The sequence below is a fragment of the Mercenaria mercenaria genome, chromosome 1 (assembly GCF_021730395.1).
Source record: "Mercenaria mercenaria strain notata chromosome 1, MADL_Memer_1, whole genome shotgun sequence".
Lineage (NCBI taxonomy): Eukaryota > Metazoa > Mollusca > Bivalvia > Venerida > Veneridae > Mercenaria > Mercenaria mercenaria.
Window position 1 is genome coordinate 51,966,147 of NC_069361.1, and position 26,791 is coordinate 51,992,937.

General features: G+C 33.7%; 2 protein-coding genes across 2 annotated transcripts; both read right to left on the reverse strand.

Annotated features, from left to right (window-relative positions):
• Positions 1–1,561: 1,561 nt before the first annotated feature.
• LOC128558425 (uncharacterized) lies at positions 1,562–10,218 on the reverse strand. The gene is made up of 4 exons (XM_053547550.1): positions 10,059–10,218; positions 5,006–5,129; positions 3,005–3,156; positions 1,562–2,553 (listed from the first exon to the last, which is right to left on the reverse strand). Exons 1-4 carry the CDS (start codon positions 10,105–10,107, stop codon positions 2,378–2,380), a joined length of 501 nt encoding a protein of 166 aa, XP_053403525.1. The 5' UTR covers positions 10,108–10,218; the 3' UTR covers positions 1,562–2,377.
• Positions 10,219–17,900: 7,682 nt separating this feature from the next.
• Positions 17,901–24,486, reverse strand: LOC123537913 (uncharacterized). The gene is made up of 4 exons (XM_045321829.2): positions 24,329–24,486; positions 21,183–21,312; positions 19,355–19,506; positions 17,901–18,901 (listed from the first exon to the last, which is right to left on the reverse strand). The coding sequence occupies exons 1-4, from the start codon at positions 24,375–24,377 to the stop codon at positions 18,726–18,728; spliced, it is 507 nt and encodes a 168-aa protein (XP_045177764.2). The 5' UTR covers positions 24,378–24,486; the 3' UTR covers positions 17,901–18,725.
• Positions 24,487–26,791: the final 2,305 nt, after the last annotated feature.

The window sequence follows — 26,791 nt, forward strand, 5'->3', positions numbered from 1 at the left end:
GGGAGATTTCGCTTCCACTGCGCATGCACAAACTGCTGTCTTGTGAGGGCACCAGCGGGTATCTATGATATATGTGCTTCCAACTCGCCAACAAGACATCCAACGACAGTTACCTGACCGAGATGTAGTATGCCACTAAAGCTACACTGACCTTACGAGAAAATATAGTAAATTAAAGGGTTCAAATATGCATGAAACCACTGTTAACAACTTACCTTTACATGTTATCTTTATTTGAATAAAACAGACAATGGTGGTTCTGTCATTACTTATAGGTCTAACAATTGGGGACGGACTGATTTAAAAGCTATCGATAGCTGTAATTATCGATTTATATACTATTGTCTATGGGTTTTTTTATTATTAAATTCTTGTAAATATAGCTATTTATCTTTGATTAACTATTTGTTGTAAAACGCAAGGGACGTAATTGTTTAGTAATTTATTAATTAAATATAACCGGAGTCAATTAACTTGTCTGAATACAAAACATTCAGCAGTATACAAATGCGTATAACAGTACGAAAAAACTGAATAAGTTATTAAGGGTCACTAGTGCCAGAGGTCCAAGGGTCACTAGTGCCAGAGATCGAGGATGTAGGGAATGACGAACTATGCTATACTCTATCACTGTAACACTGTTGTAGAAGACACACGTATAAATTAAATAAATAGATATCAATGAACACGATTGTATCGCAAAACCTCATGAAAACTTTGCCTTCTAAACTAATTTAACTTTATTACTGTATTACGCAAGTAAATATAAAAGGGTTATTATAACAGTAGCTCGGTCTGGGATGCTGTATTCGACTCGAGTGGATTTTGCCATATCGGATCTCACGAGTGCGCTGAGTGTGATCTTTATGACAAATTTTAAGTCAATACCTTGAACGATTATTACGTTATGCCTTGGACACAAAATATGACATGCTGTGACCTTGACCTGTGACCTACTTATTAACAGTACTGCACAACATGTATTTGACATGTAGATTGTTGGTAAAGAAGTTGTTTGTTTATACTCTTTTGTTCGGTGATATACTGCTAAATCTTAAAGAAGGGGCCTCCGCGGCCGAGTGATTAAGGTCGCTGATCGCAAATCACTTGCCCCTCATCGATGTGGGTTCGAGCCTCACTCGGGGCGTTGAATTCTTCATGTGAGGAAGCCATCCAGCTGGCTTACGGAAGGTCGGTGGTTCTACCCAGGTACCAGCTCGTGATGAAAAAATGCACGAAGGGGCACCTGGGGTCTTCCTCTCCCATCAAAAGCTGGAAAGTCGCCATATGACCTATAATTGTGTCGGTGCGACGTTAAACCCAATCAAAAAAAATCTTAAAGAAGTCACAGGATCCGCATGTTGAGACTAGCAGATTGACGAACGGACGGGAAAAAATCAGAACTAAATATGAGATGGACCTGCATATTTCACAAATTATCATCTATCTATCAATCGGGTTTTGTAAAAGAAACTTTGCTTTATCGCAGAATCTACCTTTTGCAAAATAAATGTGTGACAGATATGTATATACTTTTCGCGTAATTATAACTAACAATGTGTTAATGTAACGACACAGCAATTTATTTTCAACAAATATTTACAATGAATGAAAAAATATACAATACTTATAAGTTTAGATCTATAGCTCTTTCCACAGTGTAAATAAAGTTTTCTTAGTAGTAACAATATTCATTTAAAAAATATTTCGTCATTTCGAATATTGCAAAATACGATTTTTATCCTTACAATATAACTAATAAAAGGTTTTAAAATGATTGTACTTCTTTAAATGTTGTTGTATGACACTGTCTTGCATAATACATTTCATTGATAATTATAAACGAAAAATTAACAACAATTAAATATAGCAAGAAATAAACGTAAACAAGAACTTTGTAAAATGGAAACGTTTATATGTATGTTTATTCGCGAATGTGAATATATATTTCAGATACATTATATAGTAAGGAAAACACATACTACACTCAAGTTTTCATCATCCATGGTTTCTCAAGTAACAACTGCGAAATAAAAAAATGATTTGTAACACAAAGCTTAGCAAAACAAGTTTAGTGAAGGGACAACAAAACTAGGACAAGATGCTACAGGAATGGTAACGTATCATCCAATATCTTTAAGATAAGGGAAAGATACGAACCAAGAGGCAAAGCTGTGTTTAAAACAACGCGTCTTTCTTTATTTATCCCGGCGGGATTATTATCTAAAGCTAGGTCTAAGCACCATTGTAACAATAACAAAAGTATATCTTCTGAAAGAACGAAAGTCTATCAATTTAAAAAGAATGAATGTCTAAATAAACGAAACTCTATCTGTCTTAAACAATGTTTCATTAACTCCTCGCCTATCACGGTAAATCAGTGGGTGTTCGACTGTTCTTTGTTCGGATAGACCTGATCATAGGGCGGCGGCTGCCATTGTTGTACTGTAGCAGGAGCCATGTTTGAAGTAGTAACAACTGGATAGTTAACTGCCCCATTATATCCCACTTGCCCATAAGCCATATTCGTTACCGGCATACCTTGCATTTGAACTAAAATTAGTAAAAATAATGTGTTAATACTTCATACAAATGATTAAAATTATCTTACATTTTTAATATATATATTATATATACCGGGTAGGATATTGCCAGTATAATTCATTTCTCTTTTTGTCGTCCTATAGTTTCAGATACTTTCGACATTCACGCAAACTGAGAAGCAGGAATAAGAAAGACTGAATAATAGATTATGGTGGATTGTTGTTGTTATGGAAAAGCAAGGAGGAATGTATTTTCATAAAAAAAGCTTTTGTACTAACTGGAAACAAATTATGTTTAAAAGTTATTTCCATGTAGATTACAAATTATTAAAAAGGAGATGAAAAACCTAAAACACTTGAGTAGCTTGCCAGTGAATTATACAAAACTATTTGCCTTCGTAACTCGAGCAAATAGTTTGATAACTAACCCGCAAATTGTTCAGTTACTGTTTACGGTATACCTGTAGTTGTCTGTGCTCCAGCAGGTTGACACACCTGTCCAGCACGCCCTCTAGACTTTCGGCAGCAACAGAATACTGCTACCAACACTGAAACAATTATTGCCACAAGAGCTATCGACCCTAGCACGATGCCAATTATCATGCCAACTTCCCTGAAATAGAAATTATAATTATATCAAAACTCAGTATCATCAAACTGTAGTATCATATCGGGCGAAAATAACTTCAATCATTTGATAAAGAAAGTAACGATTGTATTAAGACAGATCTGCATTTGCACGTTCTGATTAAAAATCTAGAATGTAGAACACTGATATTTTACCCCTCAAAAAAATATCAGAATTTGCTTTGAAAAATCGGCTAATAAAAAAGACAGGGTCGTGTGCTTGAGTTTTTGCAAGACTTTATTGAAAGTTTGGACCTCAAACAAGTTTTCATTGTGAGAATCTGTAGGAAAATCACAGTTTTGTTAACTTTTTCACGAATAGAAATGTTTCTTCAATGTAGATTGTAATAAATCTTCTCTTAGTCGTGAATAAGCATGATTTATATTGTGGTGAAATAAAATGTACAGGTCCGTTTGCTTGTTTCTGGCATGATATAGAAGATCTACACTTTTCAAACTGATTTCAAGACATTATCTTTATATCGTGATATTTAACTTGTCAAACTTTAATATATATGAGCCGTGCCATGAGAAAACCAACATAGTGTGTTTGCGACCAGCATGGATCCAGACCAGCCTGCGCATCCACGCAGTCTGGTCAGGATCCATGCTGTTCGCTTTAAAAGTCTATTGCAATTAGAGAAACTGTTAGCGAACAGCATGGATCCTGACCAGACTGCGCCGATGCGCAGGCTGGTCTGGATCCATGCTGGTCGCATACCCACTATGTTGGTTTTCTCATGGCACGGCTCATAGAAAGATAGCAACGTTGCCGTTTAAAAATCTGTACTGACGGGTTGCCATTAATTCAATAGAATTTCCGTATACCGAATCCAGGCTTCATTCTACATTATCTACAATACCAAACATTATCAAACGTATCCGGATATAACGTTTCGCCAGATGTGTTCGCAAGAATGCAGCTGTAATGATCTGGTGTTCGTTAGCAAAAGATAATCACCTATTTCATTAATACCTATATAAATTCTGTCAAAAATGTGGCATGTATTTCACACATTAATATGAACAGGCAGGAAAAAATCCGTATTCTACCTTTTGTATTGTATGTTGTCAGATTACTTTCATTTAACATGCAAGACCTGACACAGTTTTATAAATAACACACATAAATAAACATTGAAGATTTCATTCTGTAACAAAACAAAAAAAAAGGTGAAGGTATGTAATAAAAGGCTCATTATAACAATAGCCAGATCTGGGTTATTGTATTCGGCTCTCCCGGATTATGCAAGACCGGACCACACTCTGAGCTTCCGCGCCTGGTGAAATCCGTTCTGGCAAAATCCACTCGAGTCGAATACAGCATCCCAGATCGAGCTTCTGTTATAATAATCCTATTATATATTATGCACTAGACACAAGTTAACGATGCACGACAGTTTAAAGGGCTACTTTTGCATTGATATTTTAACTTTCTGAATACTTTCTATAACTTGTTCCGCGTTAACAAGTATGGTGGTTTGTACACACTATTATTGTTTGTGTCAACATATGTTTTGAAAATAATAGCAATATTTTTCTTTGACAAAATAACAATATTTTGATACACAGAACGAAATGGGGCGTTGCATATATAACCTCTTGTATCATTATAAAGCCCTTTATGTAGGTAGCGCGCCTTCTGGCAAATAACAAATGTTTCGAAATTTTTTAAAAGAATATACACTAACATTTCTTTTTGACGTTTGAATGAAAAGAAGTCCCTTCGTCTAATAACACCAACCATTAATCTTTTTAATAACACATACCTATGGACTGTTCTTTGACTAACATAAAATGTGTGCTTGTGTGAATCAGATTCTATATTTACTTACCCACTGATACAACAGTACTGGTCCCAGCTGTCGCCACAACAACCTTGCTCACACCAGATTCTGTTCGAATCGTCATCCCACCAATCACTGTCATATTCAATGCACCACTCCCCGGCAACTATACCTGCGGTACAGAAAATAAGCGTATATCAACCACACGTATTTCACGAAACTTTCAAAATTTTTGTTTGTTTGTTTGTTTGTTTTGGGTTTAACACCGTTTTTCAACAGTCTTTCAGTTATGTTACGGCGTGCAATTAACCTAACTAGTGTTCCTTGTTTCTGTACCAGTACAAACCTGTTCTCCGCAAGTAATTGCCGACTTCCCCACATGCATGAATCAGAGTTGGAGAACGAATGATTTCAGACATAACGTCTTTTATCAATCGTCAATATAGTACGTCGCGCCCGAGATCGAGATCGTGACCCCGCGATCTGCGCTCTCCCTATCTAACTTTTCATAAGGTGTCTTTGGACTATAAGTCGGGGGTCACGAGCAAATCCCCGCTACTCCAACTAAAATTACTAATATTCATTCAGATGAGAGTACCATGAAGATATGTTTAGACGTGTTTTACAAAAGAAAGGAGAAAGAGCCATGACAGTTTCAGGAACAATTGGATTTTCACTGTTCTCCCGCTCCCACACCAACTGAAACATCCCTTCGTAAAAGCCCTGTGTATTTGAGTTTCACAGGTTACGTCTTTGTTTGATTTGCTTTATAATCGTTTGTTCTTCCTATTGCACCACCTCAATAGCTCTATGGTAGTGTGCCCACTGCGAATGCGGAAAGTCGGGGTTCGATCCCTGGCCGCGTCCTATCGAAGACGTGAAAAAATGGTACTGGTAGCTTCCTTGCTAGGCACTAATTATCAGTATTAAAACAAAGACAAATATCAAACAGGGAATGCCATGCACCAAAAACGCAGCCTCCACAAAACGAAACCCACAGCACGCAGATGCGTGCACCACACACACACACAGCCAACACATTAGGACAAAACGAACAAACAAAGGAACACACACACACACACAAAGCCAACACATCAGGACAAAACGAACAAATAAAGGAACACAGTGGGGCACCGCCTTGGAACGGTCAGTGGCAAAAACACCACTGGGGAGCTTAAACCGGTTTAAGTTGCACCAGGAGGTTAAACAAGCCTAGGTTTGTTACTGCATACCAAGTTAGTGTATTGCACAAGAGATTTGTTACTCATGTAGTACATGTATATGATTTATATGTGACGTTAAATAAATCTTAAACTTAATTTAACACGTTATGATGAATAATACAGACTAACTTGTGATTCTATTATTACTTATAAGTCGAACTAACATTTGGGGATCGATAAAGTTAAAAGCTTCGGTTATTGATTAGTTTACAAATGTTCGCTACCGAATAGATAAATTAAATGATTTTTTTTTCATTTGTGTACGTAAAATATATTTATCTTTGATAAACTATCTGTTGTGAAACGCAAGTGACGGGAACTTTTAGTTATTTAATAAATTATAAGCAGAGTCATTCAACTTGTTTGAGTACAAAGCATACAGCTGTATACAAATGATATACCAGTACGAAAAGAAAAACATATTAAGTTAAGAAGTGTCACCAGTGTAAGAGATCGAGACAGGAGAGAATGACGAACTATGATATAGGGTATCACTGTAAGACACAGGTAGAAATTAAATAAATAGATACAACGAAAACGATTGTATTATAGTTGGTTTTCGTAAACATCATGTTTGTAAACATGAAAGATTGCGTTTTGTAACCTTTACTCAGGGTTCCATATTTTAGTGTGTCTTGTATAAGGAAAACGTGAGCTCAAGCTAAACCAAAACATAATCAAAAAGTAGAAAGGTCATTTTGCAAGTAGAGAAATTTTAGTTTGAAAACGTTTATACACGTATGACCTAGTAATCGAACTGTACATATCGTTAGCGACAATACATGGACAGTTTAAACTCACTTAACTTAATTCATGTATTACGCAAATACATGATGTAATATTTATAACATTTAGTTGTTCATTTCTGCTGTTATATCACCTGTTATGGTTCACGACTGAACACCAGGGGCCGTATTCATAAAGCATCTTAGGTATAAGTATAAGAAATTGATTATTTACTTAAGTATTACTTAGGCAAGAAATTTATTTTACTTAAGTATATTTGTTATTCATATAACAACTTAATAAGTAATTCTTAGCTTTTATTGTGGACGAAAACACTAAAAAAAACAACATTAATTTCAGACAGATACAACATGCACAATTATGTTTAAAGGGCTTTTATCTGAAAAACAACACTTTAATCGTACTCACGACGCTATTTTGTTTTCTGACATAAGTCATTTCTTACGTATCTTAAGTTTAAGCTGTTTTATGAATAGGACTTAAGTTTTTTACTTAGACTTAAGCTGAAATCACCACAGACTTAAGTAAAATCTTCAAATTAAGTCAAAACTTATACTTAAGATGCTTTATGAATACGGCCCCTGATGTAATATATTCACGAGTGACACAGCCGCCAGTGAAAATGTAAGATGTGGTGCTCTTGAGTGAAAAATATTTGATCTTACAGGTAAAAAATTCTTTTCATTTCATACTTTGACAAAATTTTACCACTTTTATAGTTTCATACAATTGAAAATATATTTTATCATTTTACAGTGTAAAAATACAGTTATATTTCTCTCTAATATTTCGATAATTCACTGAAAAACATGTTATAAAAATATATCTTAACACAAATGGTAGCACCAGGAGTGCCCAGAACTATTATTAGATGTTAGTAGATACGTGTAATGACCGTTTCGTGAATATAAAAAATATCTAATGTTAAGCGAAATTCAAAATACATGTACTGTAACAATGTATTAGAATGGGACGTGTTTAAGTAATTTTGTATGAGGTCAGGACGACAAAGAGGGATAAAGCTCAATAGTTAAGAAGCAGAATGGTTTCCGCTTGAATATGTTGCGTAGCGACACACTCCTAACTGTGTTGCGTTAGGGTTTAAGCCCACTTTTAACAAACATACCCGAACAATTCTTTGAACAAAACATGTTTTGTGTTTAAGTCAAGAAACAGTCCTTTGAAAATGAAGTGTTTCAAAAATTACTTGATCAAGATAAGCACTGAATATGATGCGCTGTGTTCTCAAAAACTGACAAAAGACTTTCCTCTGCCGAAAAGTGTTCGAATAAACTGCACACATTCTAAATGAACACATGTGCTAAGATCCGCGCGCATTTGCGCTCTATGCGCACCTATCGTTTTCATTCGAGTAGGTATATAACTATATAATAACGGGTAGAAATTTATCTAAATCATACTAACAAGCCCGGAAATGTATCATTTCGTCCACTGGTTCTGCGCAAGAGTTGTCACTTAAACAACGTTGCAATTGAGCTTAGTCCAGTGTGTTCATTATGATTTGTAAGTTTTCTTACTTCATTTATTTTATATATGACATACTGTAGACTACGTGCATGCTTCAACAATTGTTGAATTATTAAAAAGCTATGGCGGTAAAGTATATATAGATTGTAAATTATTCTGACTACACCTCTTGTGTTAATTCATTCTAGAAACGGGATATCATTTATTTAGTACATAAACGCAACTTTCAGTTTTAAGTACATGAGTACTAACTCTCGATGTCAAATAATGGGAACAGGTATCTACCTACAACACGTTGAATACAACTGCTATTTATAACTTTAAATGTGCGGAAAGTACCCATGCATATCAAATATTTTGTTGACTGTTTTCTGACATAGTTTAAGCTACAGTTCGATTACTAGGTCATGCGTGTTTACACGTTTTGAAACCAAAATTTCTCAACTTACTAAATGACCTTTATACTTCTTGATTATGTTTTGGTTTAGCTTGAGCTAACGTTTTTCTTATAGAAGACACACTAGAATATGGAACCCTGAGATTAAGTTACAAAACGTAATATTTAACGTTTACAAACAGGATGTTTACGAAAACGAACTGTAAACTGATAGTTTAAACTAAAAACTGTTTTGTTTAAGGTTCCTTTTACTTGACATGCACATACACATATTACTAGCGTGCACGACCAAATATTAATATAAAGTAACATTCCCATATAGATATTGTAAAATCGATTATTCTATTGCTCTCATAAGACGAATATAAACAGAATTTCATTACATGTTTACATTTAATATTTAAAGCCCTCATGTTAAGTAATAGTTAAATACTGAAAGATATTGCGGACCGATATCAGTGCATTATCGAAAATATCGTGGCGCTGTGAGTAATCAATGGTTTTCCTACGAAGATATTAAGAGATCTTTGTTGATTATCTCAACATCATTTAATACGAATTACGAAATAGCCATATTCAGAAATTTATCAACATATTTTTTTACAAATCTGTCTTCAGTTATATCTTTAAGACGAATCAGTCTGCATAATTGTTAATACAGTAAAAAGATATTTTGAGCTAGTTTGATTTAACGCACGGTTATAAGTTACTTTGGATACGAAAACTGAAAAACATTTTTTAAAAAGACTTTAAAATTTATGTAATGTTAAAAATATCAGTTAACATAATAACATGATCGTAAAAATAATAATGAATAAAAAAAAATCGTTTTGAGATTTGAAGATAGATGCCTGTCTGCCTTGAAAAAGATGAAATATGGTCGGTAGAAACTGTTTCAAACTACTCTTTTAATCAAACATCAAAGTATGTACTGCTTTGTTGAGTGAAATCCCCACAATCAAAACAAAAACACGTTTAATAGTAAGTGGTGCTTCAGATGATTTACATTCAAGTTGACCTTTCTTCAGAAGATCAGTCAAACGGGTATAAAATGGCCGCATAAGGCGTGTCACATGAAATAATATGAATTTTAAATCCTGTTACAGTACTACCATGATATCAAACGAATCTTTTTAAATACTATAACAATACTACATATGAAACAAATAATTCTTCAGTTACATTACATATATGTTTAAATAAAATGCTAGTATTATTCAAGTAAAGAAAATGTTTAATGTTTTACCTTTTAAAGTAAGAGACAATATAACGAGGAACAATATTTTGTCGTCCATTTTCTTTTTCTATATACCACAAGTTAAGACTACCCGTATATTATTATATCTATTTTTAGAGCTTCCGCTCTATAAATTCTAAGGAAAGAATTAATTCTCTCACGTTGAACGTACACACGCATTGAATGTACACTTAAACGTTAGCCTAACCTTTAGTCAGTATTACGTACACCCAATGCGTGCGAATTAATGTTTGCGTAAATGATACCCGTAAAGAATGTATTGTATTTTTGTCATGTGACAATGACGAGAGCTTATGTAAGTATTTCAAAATCTCATCTTTTTTCAATAGAACTGCAATGTTTCTGTATTTTGCAATGCAAAACTTGTATCTCTTCTAAAGTTTAAATAGAATGCTCTACTTTTAGCAATAAACAGACATAAGGGACAATATCATTCACTAGATATATCTTTATTTTAAAAAGGATTGTCTTTCCTTAGCCGTAAAGACGGTATTGTGGCAAGGTGTCGTTTAATCGTAATAATAATATGTTTCATTCATTTTTGATATCACCAAAATAAAGTTGTTATCCCTCTTTGAAATGTTTGTTCTATGTTGCTACCTATAACTGGAAAGAGTTTTGTTTAATATTCATTATTCGTAAGAACAAAATACAATAGTTTCGCGCTCTGCACTCGAGGTGTCAAACATCTCTTAAAGACCTGCTCCAGTCCTACCTTTTAACCTTAAATTGTCACTGAAAAAACACATGAAAATCCTGACTATGAACAGTGACGCCTGTCAAAATAGAGACTATTTAATATAAAATTCTATACAGAATACTTGTGGTTTTGCGTGCTTAGATGTGGCGCGTGGCCGTTAACTGTTACCTGTTGTAATCATGGGTTACATACACACAATAGAATTTGAATAGCCGCGGAGTAGGTCCTTAAAATCAGTATCATTTAGGATACTTATTGCTAAGTTTGTCGAAGTAAACAACCGTAGTTTAGACCTTTTTGGGAATCAAATAAATTATCAAATGTTTTTTCAGTGAAATATCGAAATATTGGGCTGACATATATTGAAAAAGGAAAGTTTGTTTGTTTCACATGTAAGATCAAAATATCTCACTCATGAACACCATATCATGGCTATGTCACTCGTGAAAATAATGCATCAGGTGTTCACTCGTGAATGATATTTTTAATCTTTACATAGAAACGAACAAATATCGCTAACGTCAAAAACTTTATCTAGTAACAACAGATTGCAATATTTGGCAATGAAGATATCCATTCACTTTTAAGTAGCTTTAGGCTAGTTAAAATGTATAAAAACAGTTTTAAAACAATAACTATTTACAATTTTGTTTTCAAAGAGAAAACTTTTAATTAGTCTACACAAAGTTTATACTTTTAACTTTTCTGGACGTAAAACATTATAATGAACTATACTTGCAGTAATTTTTTGACAAAATGCAGTCATTTGTACTTCGATAAAAGTTTTGATAAATTCAGTTTTGGATTGATACACAGGGTTGGCGTTCCTGGCCTCATTTTCATCTCTGAAGGGCTACTAGTATGTCCACGTCACAAACCGGACGGTTATAACACAAACGGCGTATGACGTCACGTAAAATACGTTGACAGAAATTAAAATAACGCGTTGTAACAGTAAGCGGCTAATCTTTAACTAGTTCTAGGATAGGGATAAATGTTTTAACCACACCAACATTTTTACAATGCCGACCTAGACGAAAATACACAGGATACAGAATGGTTTTCTCGTCATATGATGATAAAATATATATTTACTTAATCAGTGTCTAATTTATTAAGTGAGCATCTTATAAAATGTTTTAAGTATTTTGTTCAAGATAATGCAACACAATTAGACTTAGACATTTACAGCGATAAATGCTTCTGAAGAACAACTTCGTATTAATTTCGAACTACTGTTCATACATCTGTTTTTGCGTCCGTCCATTACATCTGCCCACCATCACATACACAAACAGTCGCACACCGTCCTATTTACAGCCCATCCGCCTAAAAAGAAATGTTTGTCTTAATTTTTTTTACAGTTCATGAAACTGCCCCTCTACTCCTACCCGACCAAATAAACCCCAAAAACTGTCGGTAGTTTGTTTTATTACCAAAACTGTGAACAAATATGTTATGAAAATAAAATACGTGTACTTCAAGTTTCACGGCCAATATTATACCTCTCCCATCATCCATCGGCATTCACCAACACGCAAAAAGGTTTGTTCAGCTTCTTGATATTGTCCTCCAATCTCTGCTACATAACCTCCGACACCACCCTTTGTTATACATGTTTAGTTTAATGTCTTTCTTTTAGACTTTGTTGTCTCTGTGCAAAGTTTGACATAATCTATACAAAAATCGGACCTGTTTTACAGCTGTAAAAAGTATGTAAAAACCTGTTTAATTTTAAAATTACAACTTTAAAGGACCTGTAAATAAGATATGACCAGAAATGCAGTTTACATTTACACATGTAAAAGGTAAAGGGCTCAAAAATAAAACTGCAAAATATCTCAGTTGAAGTTACATCTGTAAACTGGTCTCAAAATTACAGCTGTAACTTTTTTGGCGCCTCAGGGAAACATTTAGTGCTGTAATCCATCTTGAATGCATTTTGGCGGAATATAACTGAAGTTCACAGAGACATCACATCATCTTAAATATTTGAATACAAAGTAGTATTGAGTAAGTGCAAATGTTTAATTATCTAATATACTTATAAGGACATGTATAGGTACATACATTAACTGTTTACACTATATTTGATGCCAATAAGTATAAGAAATAATTACGAGATTGTCATAATTATGTTTTCATGACAAAGAAGGTTTTATAATCAAGATCAGATACATGTAGTAAGTTTCTATTTTGCATCCTACAGTTGAATTGTGCAATCTCTATACTGTAAACATATTACACATTTTTCTTTACTTACTAAACCATTTATTTTGCCATTGTTTTAGTAACTGCTACAGTTTATAGAGGCTTTCAATTCGTAAACATTTTGTACCACTGCTTAAGTCCCTTAAAATAATGCCTTCTTTCAACATCTATAATATTTCTACAGCTGTACGTTTTTTTTTATTTTTACAGCTGTAGGTTTATCTTTACAGCTGTATCTCGTTTGCATAAAAACAATAATTCGAACTGTTTACTGTTACAGGTGTAAATTGAAATCTACAGCTGTAAAATCAATTTTGTAAAATCTACATGTGTATATTTGAAATAATCTTGATTTTCATTTTGAACAAAAATACAGGTCTTCTACAGCTGTAATATTTCGTACAGGATACTATGTATCATAGATCCGTTAGGAAACGATTTCTGCATGAACATGCCTAAAATAATTTTAGTATTCAGGTGCGTAGCAACTCTTGGGTGCAAGTAAGAATAACTTTTTTTGGAAAGAGGTCAAAGAAAAATGAAAAACGTCTTTAGGTTTAAAAATATCTTTTAAAATCTGTATAAACTGCAAGAATTTAGGGCCACTTGTTTTCTTCAAAACGAGAGATAAAAACCTGTTAGATTTAAGGTGGTCAAATTTGAACGCTTGGCAATGCAGGACTTTGGAAACGAATAATATTCGGGTGTGTTTGAAAAATGTCTGCACATGCACTGGATCAAATCATTGATTCGCATGTAGAAACAAATGATAGACGCTGTTTTGATATCTTGAATAGGGCTTTAGCGTCGTCTCTGTCGTCAGATTAAATCAATGGAACGCTTGTCTGTACAGAGCTCTGGAACGAAAAAAAAATCCGGGGTTTATTTTTTAAAAATAGCGTCTTTCCTGTCGCTGGATAAAATCAATTGAACGCTTGTCGGTGCAGAGCTCTGGAAAAGGAGGTGCTATTTAAAAAGAATGTCTTCTCTGTCGCTTGTCAGTAGAAGGCGTTGGGAATGAATTAAATCATGGGGTTTTTTTTTCTTTTTCTTTTTTAGCGTCTTCCCTGCCCCTGGATCAAAATAATGGGACGCTTGTAAATACATGGCGTTAAGAACTAATAAAATTTGAAGGTTACTTCAAAAAGTTGCTGGTTCAAATCTCTTGAACGCTTGTCTGTACTGGGTTACAAAATTACGCCCCTTTTTCGACTTAAAGTTTTGGATAAGGTTTTGTATGTAAACTGGTATCTCAGTACCAATTAATGAGAATGGATTAAAACCTCACACACTTGTTCACTGTGATGATCTGACATGCATTGCACAGGTTCCATAACTCTACTTTTCATTTTTACAAAATCATGGCTTTTTTTTTCTAAGAAATTTTTGGTTAAGGTTTTGTATGTAAAAGCTGGTGTTTCAGTACCCGCTAATGGGAATGAATTGAAATTTCACACAATTGTCTATTGTCATGAGCTGATATGCAGGTTTCTTAACCTGTGTTGCAATTTTACAAAATTATGCCGCTTTTTGGACTTTAATATTCATTCAATTGACTAGACTGTTGAATAATCGAGCGTTGCTGTCCTCCGACAGCTCTTGTTTAAAGTGAGATTACTATTGAAAAATAATAATGGCAGTTGAAATTTAAGAAAATCTAGTCCCACATTTTATCAAATGTTACCATGGAAACAAAAATGTTGACATTCTGATGAAATATTGTAATGTTCATATTTTGTCATTTTTAAGCAATGAGTAGGTTTTTAAACGTGAGTCATAAAAGGAAAGAGTTGTTTTAAATCATGTAAAACATGTAACTGGATAAAGAGGCCACGCATTCGGAAAAATCAGTGCCTTTAAAAACTCGCAATTTAAAAGAACCGTCCTATATCTTCGTTTCGATGCATTTTCAATAGTATACAAGACTAGTGCTAAAATTTCATGTATCAAGGTTTGACGTAGTTCTCATGTATTGTTGATCGCGGCCGGCCGCGATCATATTGAATAGGTGAAGTATATGCGCGCTGGGGAAAATATTTCATGACGGACCTGTGAATTCTTTACATATGGGTGAAACAGGTCTCATAAGCGTAAATACGACTAGCTTCTACTGATTATAAAACATACCGTACGATTTGTTGTGAATTAACTGTAACAGTTGTTGTACTTTTAGTAGCTCAACAGCCACCCTTGTTTAAGAGCAACATTAAAAAAAAAACACGTTTTTTTTTTCATCCTCAATTAATAAGTAAGTAGACTCGCCCAGTTTAATCAATAACCCACAACTGACCGACCCCTCTGGTACAGTATCTAGACGCATAATCTAACTCTATACATAGAGCGCCTACTTCACCCGATTTACATTCGGAACATTTTCACGCGTTTCGGGCTTTATCGTATGTTTAACATGGGATTTTTTAACCGTCTAAAGATGTTGGAAATGTTTGTCTCATTGTTTTTTTGGGTTTTTTTAATAAAAATGTTACTGCTTTCATTGTCTATCACTTTTTTCCACCCTTGCCTGAAAAAACAGTAATGAGTTTGTACACTGTTCAGACAATTGTGCTCTGTTGAAATTTAACCAAACACAAGTTTACCTGCATAAACAGAAAGCTTGATATGTCACCATGCGCGGATCCAGAGGGTTGGCGGGAGGGGGGGGGTGGGGGACCGGGGGTCCGGACCCCCTTTGGAAAATCTTTAAAAAAGGAAAGAAGACAAGAAGAAAAGAAAATGTTTTTCGAAAAAGGCAACATTAGGACTGCATGTAAAGTATATGCGGCTGCTGCTACATACGACCCCGACATAATTCATATTATTTATCTAAAAGAAACTAAGAATTTTACCTTCAAGAAAGCTTGATTTTATCATTTTCCCAAATTTAACAGGTTAGTCCATAAAACTGTCCCAGAATGCAAAAAAATGAAGTGCTAAATTTCAAAATTTCCAGGGTGGGTGGGGCAGGGGATCGGACCCCCTCTGAGAAAATTGGCTGTGTCCGTGCATGGTCACTATACCTGTCCAGTACTGGACATTATGGAAAACGCTTCTTTCCTGCACAAATGACAATTTCGCAACTTCTGTCCGGTTTGTACAAATTTCTGGCCGCGATTAACCGTTTGACTTGTTAATTCTTTACGTTTGGCATTCTTTCAAAAAGCAGTGAAATATCCATTATGAGTTTAACCTAGGCATAACGTATGCTTGGTGAGTATTGGTATTTGAAACTGAACTTCAGAAAACAAACTTCATTTGGCAGCATTTTAAATTATGCTTATCAGTACTGGTTGGCGAAATAAACTCCTCGCCGTTTCGTTTTTGAATCGATTAAACATACAATCCTTTGAAATTAAAGTTCATGGACCATCGGTCCAAAACATTTATCTACTGAAAATCTTGTCAAAATCGGCAAGTATTTAATATATCTACAATTACTAGGAATTTATTACAAAAATAGCTGAAAAAAATGACTAAGATATACATGTATGTGCTTCCAACTCGTCAACAAGACATCCAACGACAGTTACTTGACCGAGATGTAGTATGCCACTAAGCTACACTGACCTTACGAGAAAATATAGTAAATTAAGGGGTTAAAATATGCATGAAACTACTGTTAACAATTTATCTTTACATGTTATCTTTATCTGAATAAAACAGACAATGGTGGTTCTGTCATTACTTATAGGTCTAACAATTGGGGACGGATTAATTTAAAAGCTATCGATAGCTGTAATTATCGATTTATTAACTATTGTCTATGTCTTCTATTAAATGTTTGTATTTCATATTTTACCTTTACATATCCACGGAAACATAGCTATTTATCTTTGATTAACTATTTGTTGTAAAACGCACATGTTATCTTTATCTGAATAAAACAGACAATGGTGGTTCTGTCATTACTTATAGGTCTAACAATTGGGGACGGATTAATCTAAAAGCTATCGATAGCTGTAACTATCGATTTATTAACTATTGTCTATGTTTTCTATTAAATTTTTGTATTTCATATTTTACCTTTACATATCCACGGAAGTATAGCTATTTATCTTTGATTAACTATTTGTTGTAAAACGCAAGGGACGTAATCTTTTAATAACCAGAGTCAATTAACTTGTCTGAATACAAAGCATTCAGCAGTATACAAATGCGTATAACAGTACGAATAAAACTGAATAAGTTATTAAGGGTCACTAGAGCCAGAGGTCTAAGGGTCACTAGTGCCAGAGATCGAGGAAGTAGGGAATGACGAACTATGCTATATATCACTGTAACACTATTGTAGAAGACACACGTATAAATTAAATAAATAGATATCAACGAACACGATTGTATTACAAAACTTCATGAAAACTTTGCCTTCTAAACTAATTTAACTTTATTCCTGTATTACGCAAGTAAATATAATAGGGTTATTATAACAGTAACTCGATCTGGGATCCTGTATTCGGCTCGAGTGGATTTTGCCATATCGGATCTCACGAGTGCGCTGAGTGTGACCTTTATGACAAATTTTAAGTCAATACCTTGAATGATTATTACGTTATGCCTTGGACGTAAAATATGACATGCTGTGACCTTGACCTGTGACCTTCTTATTAACAGTACTGCACAACATGTATTTGACACGCAGATTGATGGTAAAGAAGTTGTTTGTTTATACTTTGCGGTGTGGTATACTGCTAAATCTTAAAGAAGTCACAGGATCCGCATGTTGAGACTAGCAGACTGACGAACGGACGGGAAAAAAAATCAAAACTAAGTATGAGATGGACCTGCATATTTTACAAATTATCATCTATCTATCAATCGGGTTTCGTAAAAGAAACTTTGCTTTATCGCAGAATCCACCTTTTGCGAAATAAATGTGTGACAGATATGTATATACTTTTCGTGTAATTATAACTAACAATGTGTTAATGTAACGATACAGCAATTTATTTTCAACAAAAAATTACAAGGAATGAATTAATATATAATACTTATAAGTTTAGATCTATAGCTCTTTCCACAGTGTAAATAAAGTTTTCTTAGTACATGTAGTAACATTATTAATTTAAAAAATATTTCGTCATTTCGAATATTGCAAAATACGATTTTTATCCTTACAACATAACTAATAAAAGGTTTTAAAATGATTGTACTTCTTTAAATGTTGTTCTATCACACTGTCTTGCATAATACATTTCATTGATAATTATAAACGAAAAATTAACAACAATTAAATATAGTAAGAAATAAACGTAAACAAGAACTTTGTAAAATGGAAACGTTTATAATTATGTATGTTTATTCGTGAATATGTCAATATATATTTTAGATACATTATATAGTAAGGAAAACACATACTACACTCAAGTTTTCATCATCCATGGTTTCTCAAGTAATAACTGCGAAATAAAACAATGATTTGTAACACAAAGCTTAACAAAACAAGTTTAGTGAAAGGACAGCAAAACTAGGACAAGATGCTAAAGGAATGGTGACGTATCTTTCAATATCTTTAAGATAAGGGAAAGATACGAACCAAGAGGCAAAGCTGTGTTTAAAACAATACGTCTTTCTTTATTTATCCCGGCGGGATTATTATCTAAAGCTATGTCTAAGCACCACTGTAACAATAACAAACGTATATCTTCTGAAAGAACGAAAGTCTTTCAATTTAAAAAAGAATGAATGTCTAAATAAACGAAACTCTGTCTTAAACAATGTTTCATTAACTTCTCGCCTATCACGGTAAATCAGTAGGTGTTTGACTGTTCTTTGTTCGGATAGACCTGATCATAGGGTGGCGGCTGCCATTGTTGTACTGTAGCAGGAGCCATGTTTGAAGTAGTAACAACTGGATAGTTGACTGCACCATTATATCCCACTTGTCCATAAGCCATATTCGTCGCTGGCATACCTTGCATTTGAACTAAAATTAGTAAATACATTGAATTAAAAAATCATACAAATGGCTAAAAGTATCTTACTTTTTACAAGAAAAAAAAAATTATATACCGGGTAGGATATTGCCAGTATAATTCATTTCTCTTTTTGTCGTCCTATAGTTTCAGATACTTTCGACATTCACACAAACTGAGAAGAGCATGAATAAGAATGACTGAATAATAGATTATGGTGGATTGTTTTTGTTATGAAAAAACAGGGAGGAACGTATTTTCATATAAAAAGCTTTTGTACTAACTGGAAACAAATTCTGTTTAAAAGTTTCCAGGCAGAATACAAATTATTAAAAAGGAGATGAAAAACCCAAAAAGCTTGAGTAGTTGCCAGTCAATTATACATTATAAATGTATTATTCGTATCTCGAGCAAATACTTTGATTACTGACCCGCAAGTTATTCAATAAGTGTTTACTGGATACCTGTGGTTGTCTGTGCTCCAGCAGGCTGACACACCTGTCCAGCACGCCCTCTAGACTTCCGGCAGCAACAGAATACTGCTACCAACACTGAAACAATTATTGCTACAAGAGCTATCGACCCTATCACGATGCCAATTATCATGCCAGCTTCACTGAAATAGAACTAATATACTAAAATTCAGTATCATCAAACTACTTTATCATAACCGAAAGAAAATTACTTCAGCCATTTTATATGTCGTAATTACGATTCATTGTGTAAACATCAGATATTTTCAGGAGGAGCGTAGTTACGAATAAAGTGTAAAGATCTGGATGTTCAGAGTGTTTCGTTCGCTTACACATAGCCTGCACGTTTAAATCCATTCTTTGGCAAGGGAGTTGACTCTTTGGAGTTGAATCCTTTGTCGTAATAGGCACTTTCTATTCCAAAATGGCTTGCACGTCATCATAAATGATGACTTCTTTGAAGTGGGGAAGCGTTATGGTTGCTAACGCGCCAGGTAGTCGACTCTTTGGCTCAGTGGTTAGAGCATTGGACGAGCGACCTGTGTTTGAATCCCGCCACAGGCAGGCAATATGGATTTTTCGTCATGAAATGCTGCTCTTTCACTTGTTACGGCTAATTTGGATGATAACCTATTAAAATGTGCTTGTCACAAGGTATTAATGTACGACAATTTTAGGCGCTGTGTTTTCGCCTTGATATTTGTACTTTATTGATATCTGTCATAACTAGTTCTGCTCCAAGTCTGGTGAAGGTGTGTTAGTTTTTATACACTACTGTTTTGCGGCGTTCCATACATAAGCTCTATTATCATTACAGAGCCGTTTCCTCAGGAAGCACTCCTTCTGAATTATGTCAAATGTTTCGAAATCTAGGAAATTAATGTGTCAATATATTGACAGTATAATTTATGTAATTTAATCATATTATTTTATTGATTATCTTCATTGTTTACTGTATTGTTACACGTCTCCTTATATAAATTGCCGGTCTAAAGGTCAAACTATTTGACCGGTTTTTATTCAATACATTTTTACTAGGCTTACATTTCCTCAAATTTATTACTGACGTCATGTACATGACAACTGACCGGCAAGCCATTCAGTAAGTGTATGATATGGTGTACAAATGTCTGAAAAATTTAATTGTATGGGTGTTACATCATGGCAACTTCAGGAACAATTTTCCTAATCTAAAATTAATCATATTGACGGTTTTTTGTAGAAAAAAAGGAAATGAAGACTAAGTGAAAACGTATCAATGAAAAGCGAACAAATACTAAAAAAACGAAAAAAAAACCCTCACTGAAACAACAACAAAAACTACTACTGATGAAAGCATAAGCAGGTACTTCAGGAGGTCTATGTAGAATATGTTTCAGGAAAACACACAAATGATCATTGAGACTAAAAGTGATCTGTCCAACATGTAGAAAAATCGCAAACCTCTTTACTTACGCCTTAAAACATAACGCATATATCTTACTCATAAAGTATATTCTGTAATAAGACTGGTCCGTAATACTTAATACTTACTAAAATCTTTAGAGTAAAATTTTCATTTTGTTGTTGTTGCATGGTATTTTATGTTTGAATGGGTTTTGTTGTTGTTAGTCTTTGTTGTTTTGTCTATTTTTCTTGTTTTTTTTTTGTTGTTTTTTTTTGTTTTTGTTTCTGTTTTTTTCTTCTGAAACAAGTCCTTTTATATAACGACACGCATTAATCTCTTAATCTTTTTAATAACACATACATGTACCTTTGGGCCGTTCTATCAACAAAACATTATGATGACTATGTTAAGCAGCCCTCTACACTTACTTACCCACTGATACAACAGTGCTGGTCCCAGCTGTCGCCACAACAACCATTCTCACACCAGATTCTGTTGTAAGGGTCACTGTCAAACCAGTCATCACTATCATATTCCGTGCAGTACTGCCCGGCCGATATGCCTGTGGTACAGAGAATAAGCGTTATAAACTCTATAAATATATATAATTATCTTTACTAAAAATACAGACAATAGTGATTCTATAACTACTTATAAGTCTAACAACTATTCGGGGATCGATTAATTTAAAAGCTGCGATTATTGATTAATTTACAAATGTTGGTTACCGACTTGAAAATGTCTTCTTTTCATTTTATGTTCGTAAAATATATTAATCTTTGATTAACTGTCTGTTGTAAAACGCAAGGGACGTAAACATATAGTTATTTGATAAATTATAACTAGTGTCCTTTTAACTTGTCTAAATACAAAGCATTCAAAATACAAATACATATAGCAGTACAAAAATAAAACGCAAAAGTGTAAGAGATCGAGACAGTAAAGAATGACGAACTATGCTAGAAGCTATCAGTGTAACACTTTTGTAAAGACAAGTATAAATTTAAGAAATAGATATCATCGAAAACGATCTATATTACATATCGTTAACGACACTTCCTGAAATGTTTGCCAACTTAAATCTTGTATTACGCAAATATATGGTGTAATATCTATGGTTGTTTATTTCTGCTGTTATTTAAGAAATAATTTATAGCAAAAGAGTGCTTTAACACTATTTATACACGGTGGGTGGTTATACGTCGGGCGTAATGATTTCACGAGGGCGCAGCCCTCGTGAAAATATTTGAACGACGTATCACCACCCACCGTGCATAAATAGTGTTAAAATACGTTTATGCTATAAATTATTTCGATTCTAATATGAACTTAATCTAAAACAGTAGATAAAATATAGAAGCGCTCTTTCTTGGTAACAACAAAAACTTTGACGTCACCGCACGTTAATGTGACGTCATTTTAGCGCAGGAGTGTTTTAACAGAGGCAAGCATATTAGAATAGTGCATAATCTGTTAAGGTTCACGACTAAATACCAAATGCAATATTTAGTATCTTTTTATTTCTTATTTTGACTAAATTAAGCAATCTTATAGTTTCTTACCAGTGAAATTAAATTTGATATTTTGTACAATAAATCAATTATAAGCCTTGAAAACTGTTAAGCTTACTAAGAAAAAAGAAATATAAATAAAAAACGTTTGGTCCTAGTGCGACTAGGTCTTCTCGAAAAATTAGTCAAAGTACGTTTATGGTAGGAACTGAATACTCTTCAAAAGGAGGTTCACTATATTAGGTCTACTATCTTAACATAAATAATAATCCTAAGAGTATCCAGAACTATAATTAGGGTGATAATTAATGGTCGTTTCCTGAATATCAAGACATTTATCTAATGTAAAACGAAATAAAATTACGAATACAATAACATTAGAATGGAACTTGTATAGGGTCAGGACATCTTTTTCATGAGGATAAAAAATGCTCGATCGTTAAGAAGTAGAACGGTTTCCAATTTAGGCGTTGCATAACGACACAATTTCATAAATGCGATGGGATTGGTTTTCGGCCCATTTTTTTGCAGAAATATACGAACACGAATACTTTTATGAAAATATGCATGCTTTGTCTTTAAATTAAGAAGTAGCCCTTTGAATAGGAAGTGTTTAAATAGTTACTTGATTTAGATAAGCATTGTATATAATGCGATTTTCTCAATCACTGACAAAAATCTCCTTCCTCTGTCTGATTGTACAGTAGTGTTCATATGTCATTTCGTCCACTGCGTAAGAGTCACCACTCAAACAATGTTTGAACCATCTGATCTGATTAAGATTGTGCCAGTGTGTTAAATGTGCTTTGTAAGTTTTCTTACTTTGTTTATTTCATATATGACATACTTTAGACTACGTACATACTTCAACAATTGATGAATTATTAAAAGGCTATGGCGGTGAAGTATGTTATATATCATAAATTGTTCTGACTATTCCTGTTGTGTAAATTCATTTTAGAAACGGGATATTATTACATAAACATAACAGTTTTAATTACATGAAGACGAACACTCAGTGTCAAATAATACCTAAAACATGTTATTTATAACTTTAAATGCGCAAAAAGTACCCATGTTTATCAAATAATTTGTTGACTGTATCCGTCATAATTTAAGCTACTGATATCTTAAATTAAAACCTGTTTAACGTCCCTTTTATTTGGCATGCACGTACATAATATACTAGCGTGCACGACCAAATATAAATATCAAATAACATTCCCCTATAAATATTCTAAAATCGATTATTCTATAGCTATAAACATGATAAACGAATTTACATTTAATGTTTAAGTAATAGTTAAATACGGAAACTTATAACGGACCGATACGAGTATCATGGCGAGAGATCTTTGCTTATTATAACAATATTTTTGAATACGAATTACGAAAATCACCCTATTCAGAGTGTTTTCATGCACAATTATCGACACATAATTTTACAAAACTTTCATCAGTTATATCTTTAAGAAGAATAATATGATAATTTTTAGTGAATTGGATTGACACAAACGGTCATATATCCCCGAAAAGAAGTTATTTTGGATGCGAAAACTGAAAAACATTTCAAAAAAATATTTTTCATGTAATGTTAAAAAATATCAGTTAACATAAAAACATAATAAAAATAATAAAACATTTCTGTTTGAGATTTTAAGACAGATGCCTGTCTACTTTGAAAAAGATAAAATATGTTTGGTAGAAACCGTTTCAAACAACTCTTTTAATTAAAGATTGAACACCAAAGTATCTACTGCTTTTTTGTGTGAAGTCCCCACAATCAGTACTAAAACATGTTTAATAGTAAATGGTGCTTGAGATAATTTACATTCAAGTTGACCTTTCTTTAGAAGATTAGTGAAACGGGTATAAAATGGCCGCATAAAGCGTATCACATAAAATGATAAAAATTTTAAACCATGTAACAGCACTTCCGTATTAAACGAATATCTTTAAACACTCCAACAATACTACATATTAAACGAATAATGCTTCAGTTAAATACATGTATGTCTAGATAAAGTAATAGTTTTATTCAAGTAAAGAAAATGTTAAACATTTTACCTTTTAAAGTAATAGACAATATAAAGAGAAACAATATTTTGCCGTCCATTTTCTTTGCTATGTACCACAAGTTAAGACTACCCGTATATTATTATAATCTATTTTTAGAGATTCCGCTCTATAAATTATAAGGCAGGAATTAATTCTCCCATATTGAACGTACACACGCATTGAATGTACACCTAAACCTAAGCCTAAGCCTAACTTTAGTCAGTATAATGTACACCTAATGCGTGCGTACATCCCATGGGTGCGAATTAATTTTTGCGTAAATGATACCCGTAAAGAATGTATTGTACATGTATTGTATTTTTGTCATGTGACAATGACGAGAGCTTATGTAAGTATTTCAAAACCCCGTCTCCTCTCAATACACCTACAATGTATCGGTATTTTACAATGTAAAACTTGTATCTCTTGTAAAGACAAGGTAAAAGTGTCTGCACTGAAGTTTAGATAGATAAACAAACATAGGGGACCATATCATTCACTAGATATCTCTTTATTCTATATAGGGTTGTCTCTTCTTACCCGTAAAGACGGTACTGATTGTGGTTCATCGTAATAATAATGTTTATTTATTTATGATATCATCAAAATAAAGTTGTTATCCCTCTTTGAAATGTTTGTTAGATGTTGCTACCTATAACTGGGAAGAATTTTGTATAATATTCATTATTCGAACTTTAATTTTTGCCTTCTTTTAACACCTATAATATTTCTACAGCTGTAACTTTTTCATTTTTAAAGCTGTAGGTTTTTTTTACAGCTGTATCTCGTTTGCATAATAATTCGAACTGTTTACCAGTCGTTTTACAGGTGTAAATTGAAATCTACAGCAGCAGACTGCTGTAAAATCAATGCTGTTATGTAAAATCTACATAATCGAAATAATGTTGGTATTCAGGTGCGTTACAACTCTTGGGTGCGCGTTAGAAAAACTGCTTTTTTTGAGGGCCCGTGAGGGGGGGGGGGGGGGAGGAAAGGGGGGCGTTGGAAAGGGGTTTCATTTCGAAAAGTGAAAATATAAACTATTTAAATAATTTTATTGATCTGTTACTTTTATTTACTGAAATAAATGTTTTTCTAAAAAAATTGATTTGTAAGTTGTTTTACTATTAGATTATTTAAGGTGGCAAATTTGACGATCGTCGTACAAATAACATCAGGGGTTTTTGAAAATGTCGACAAGCACTGGATCAAATCAATAAACGCTTGCTGAGCAGGAGTTTAGAAAGAATAATAGACACTTGTTAATATCTAAAAAATCGTATTCTCTGTCGTTGGATCATATCAATGGAACGCTTGTCGGTACAGGGTTCTGGAACGGAAAAAAATCCGTATGTAATTTAAAATAAGGCGTCTTTTCTGTCGCTTGATAAAATCAATTGAACGCTTGTCGGTGCAGGGCTCTGGAAAGGAAAAATCCGGGGTGTTATTTAAAAAGCGTCTTCTCGTCGCAAAATCCAATGTGACCTTGTCAGCACAAGGCTTTGGGACGGATTAAATCCGGGTGTTATTTAAAAGCGTTTTTCTCTGCCCCTGGATCAAAACAATGGAACGCTTGTCAGTACATGGCGTTGGGGACGAATAAAATCCGAGTGTTATTTTTCAAAAGCGTCTTGTCGGCCTCAAATTGGATCAAATCGCTTGAACGCTTGTCTGTACTGGGTTTAGGCATACAGACACTAAAAATGGCGCGAAAAAAAATGGTAGTCGCATAATGGCGGATACAAATAGTCCTCGTTTTTTCTTCTGTAGAGCTATTTTCCTTATTTTCTTTGCAATTTTTTTTTGCTAAAATCACTGACAGAACTATGCTTGACATGTAGGTAGCATTTTCATAATGAAATAACAACATTACAAAATTTTTCATGGAAACGTAGATATACCCCCACCAGTATAATTTGGGGTCTCATTTTTTAGCTGATTTTGCAGTTGTGTGTTTGATGAAATATTTTCTTGCATCAAACATGACCCCACTTTTCTTTTGATTTTTAGTTAGTACGACAATATTCTTCAAGAAATGTAGGTTACAGAAATTTAAAATGGGTTTCCCGTGTGTGTGCGGTCATTGGAATTAGGTCAATTTTATACAGAATAAAGAACAACAACTATTTAGTGTGTTATAACCTTTAGGAAATGAATAACAGCCTGGGGCCTTTTCACAAAACTTCGTACGGTAGGTTTTCCTCATACAGGCTTTTTACGCATTTCATAGTATAACAAAAGCTCTTAGTTGCGAACTTAATTAAATATTTGAGAAGTTGAATTAGTTGTCGCACAGACTTCGTATACGTGGTAAAACATCAGTAGAATGCAGAACATTATTTGAAATATTTTCATTTTCCCATAAACACTTTAAATTAAAGAATTAAAATACTCCTATCATATATATCTGCAGATAGACTATTAGTAACTTCCCTTGAGAATCCCCCTAATGCACAAATCACATGTAGCTAT

Coding starts and splice junctions, on each gene's coding strand:
- LOC123537913 (XM_045321829.2), bottom strand. CDS start 24,377: ATGGACGGCAAAATATTGTTTCTCTTTATATTGTCTATTACTTTAAAA. Junction 21,313..24,328: donor ATTGTCTATTACTTTAAAAG/GTAAAATGTTTA, acceptor TCTGTACCACAG/GCATATCGGCCGGGCAGTAC. Junction 19,507..21,182: donor CAGCACTGTTGTATCAGTGG/GTAAGTAAGTGT, acceptor GTTCTATTTCAG/TGAAGCTGGCATGATAATTG.
- LOC128558425 (XM_053547550.1), bottom strand. CDS start 10,107: ATGGACGACAAAATATTGTTCCTCGTTATATTGTCTCTTACTTTAAAA. Junction 5,130..10,058: donor ATTGTCTCTTACTTTAAAAG/GTAAAACATTAA, acceptor TCTGTACCGCAG/GTATAGTTGCCGGGGAGTGG. Junction 3,157..5,005: donor CAGTACTGTTGTATCAGTGG/GTAAGTAAATAT, acceptor TTTCTATTTCAG/GGAAGTTGGCATGATAATTG.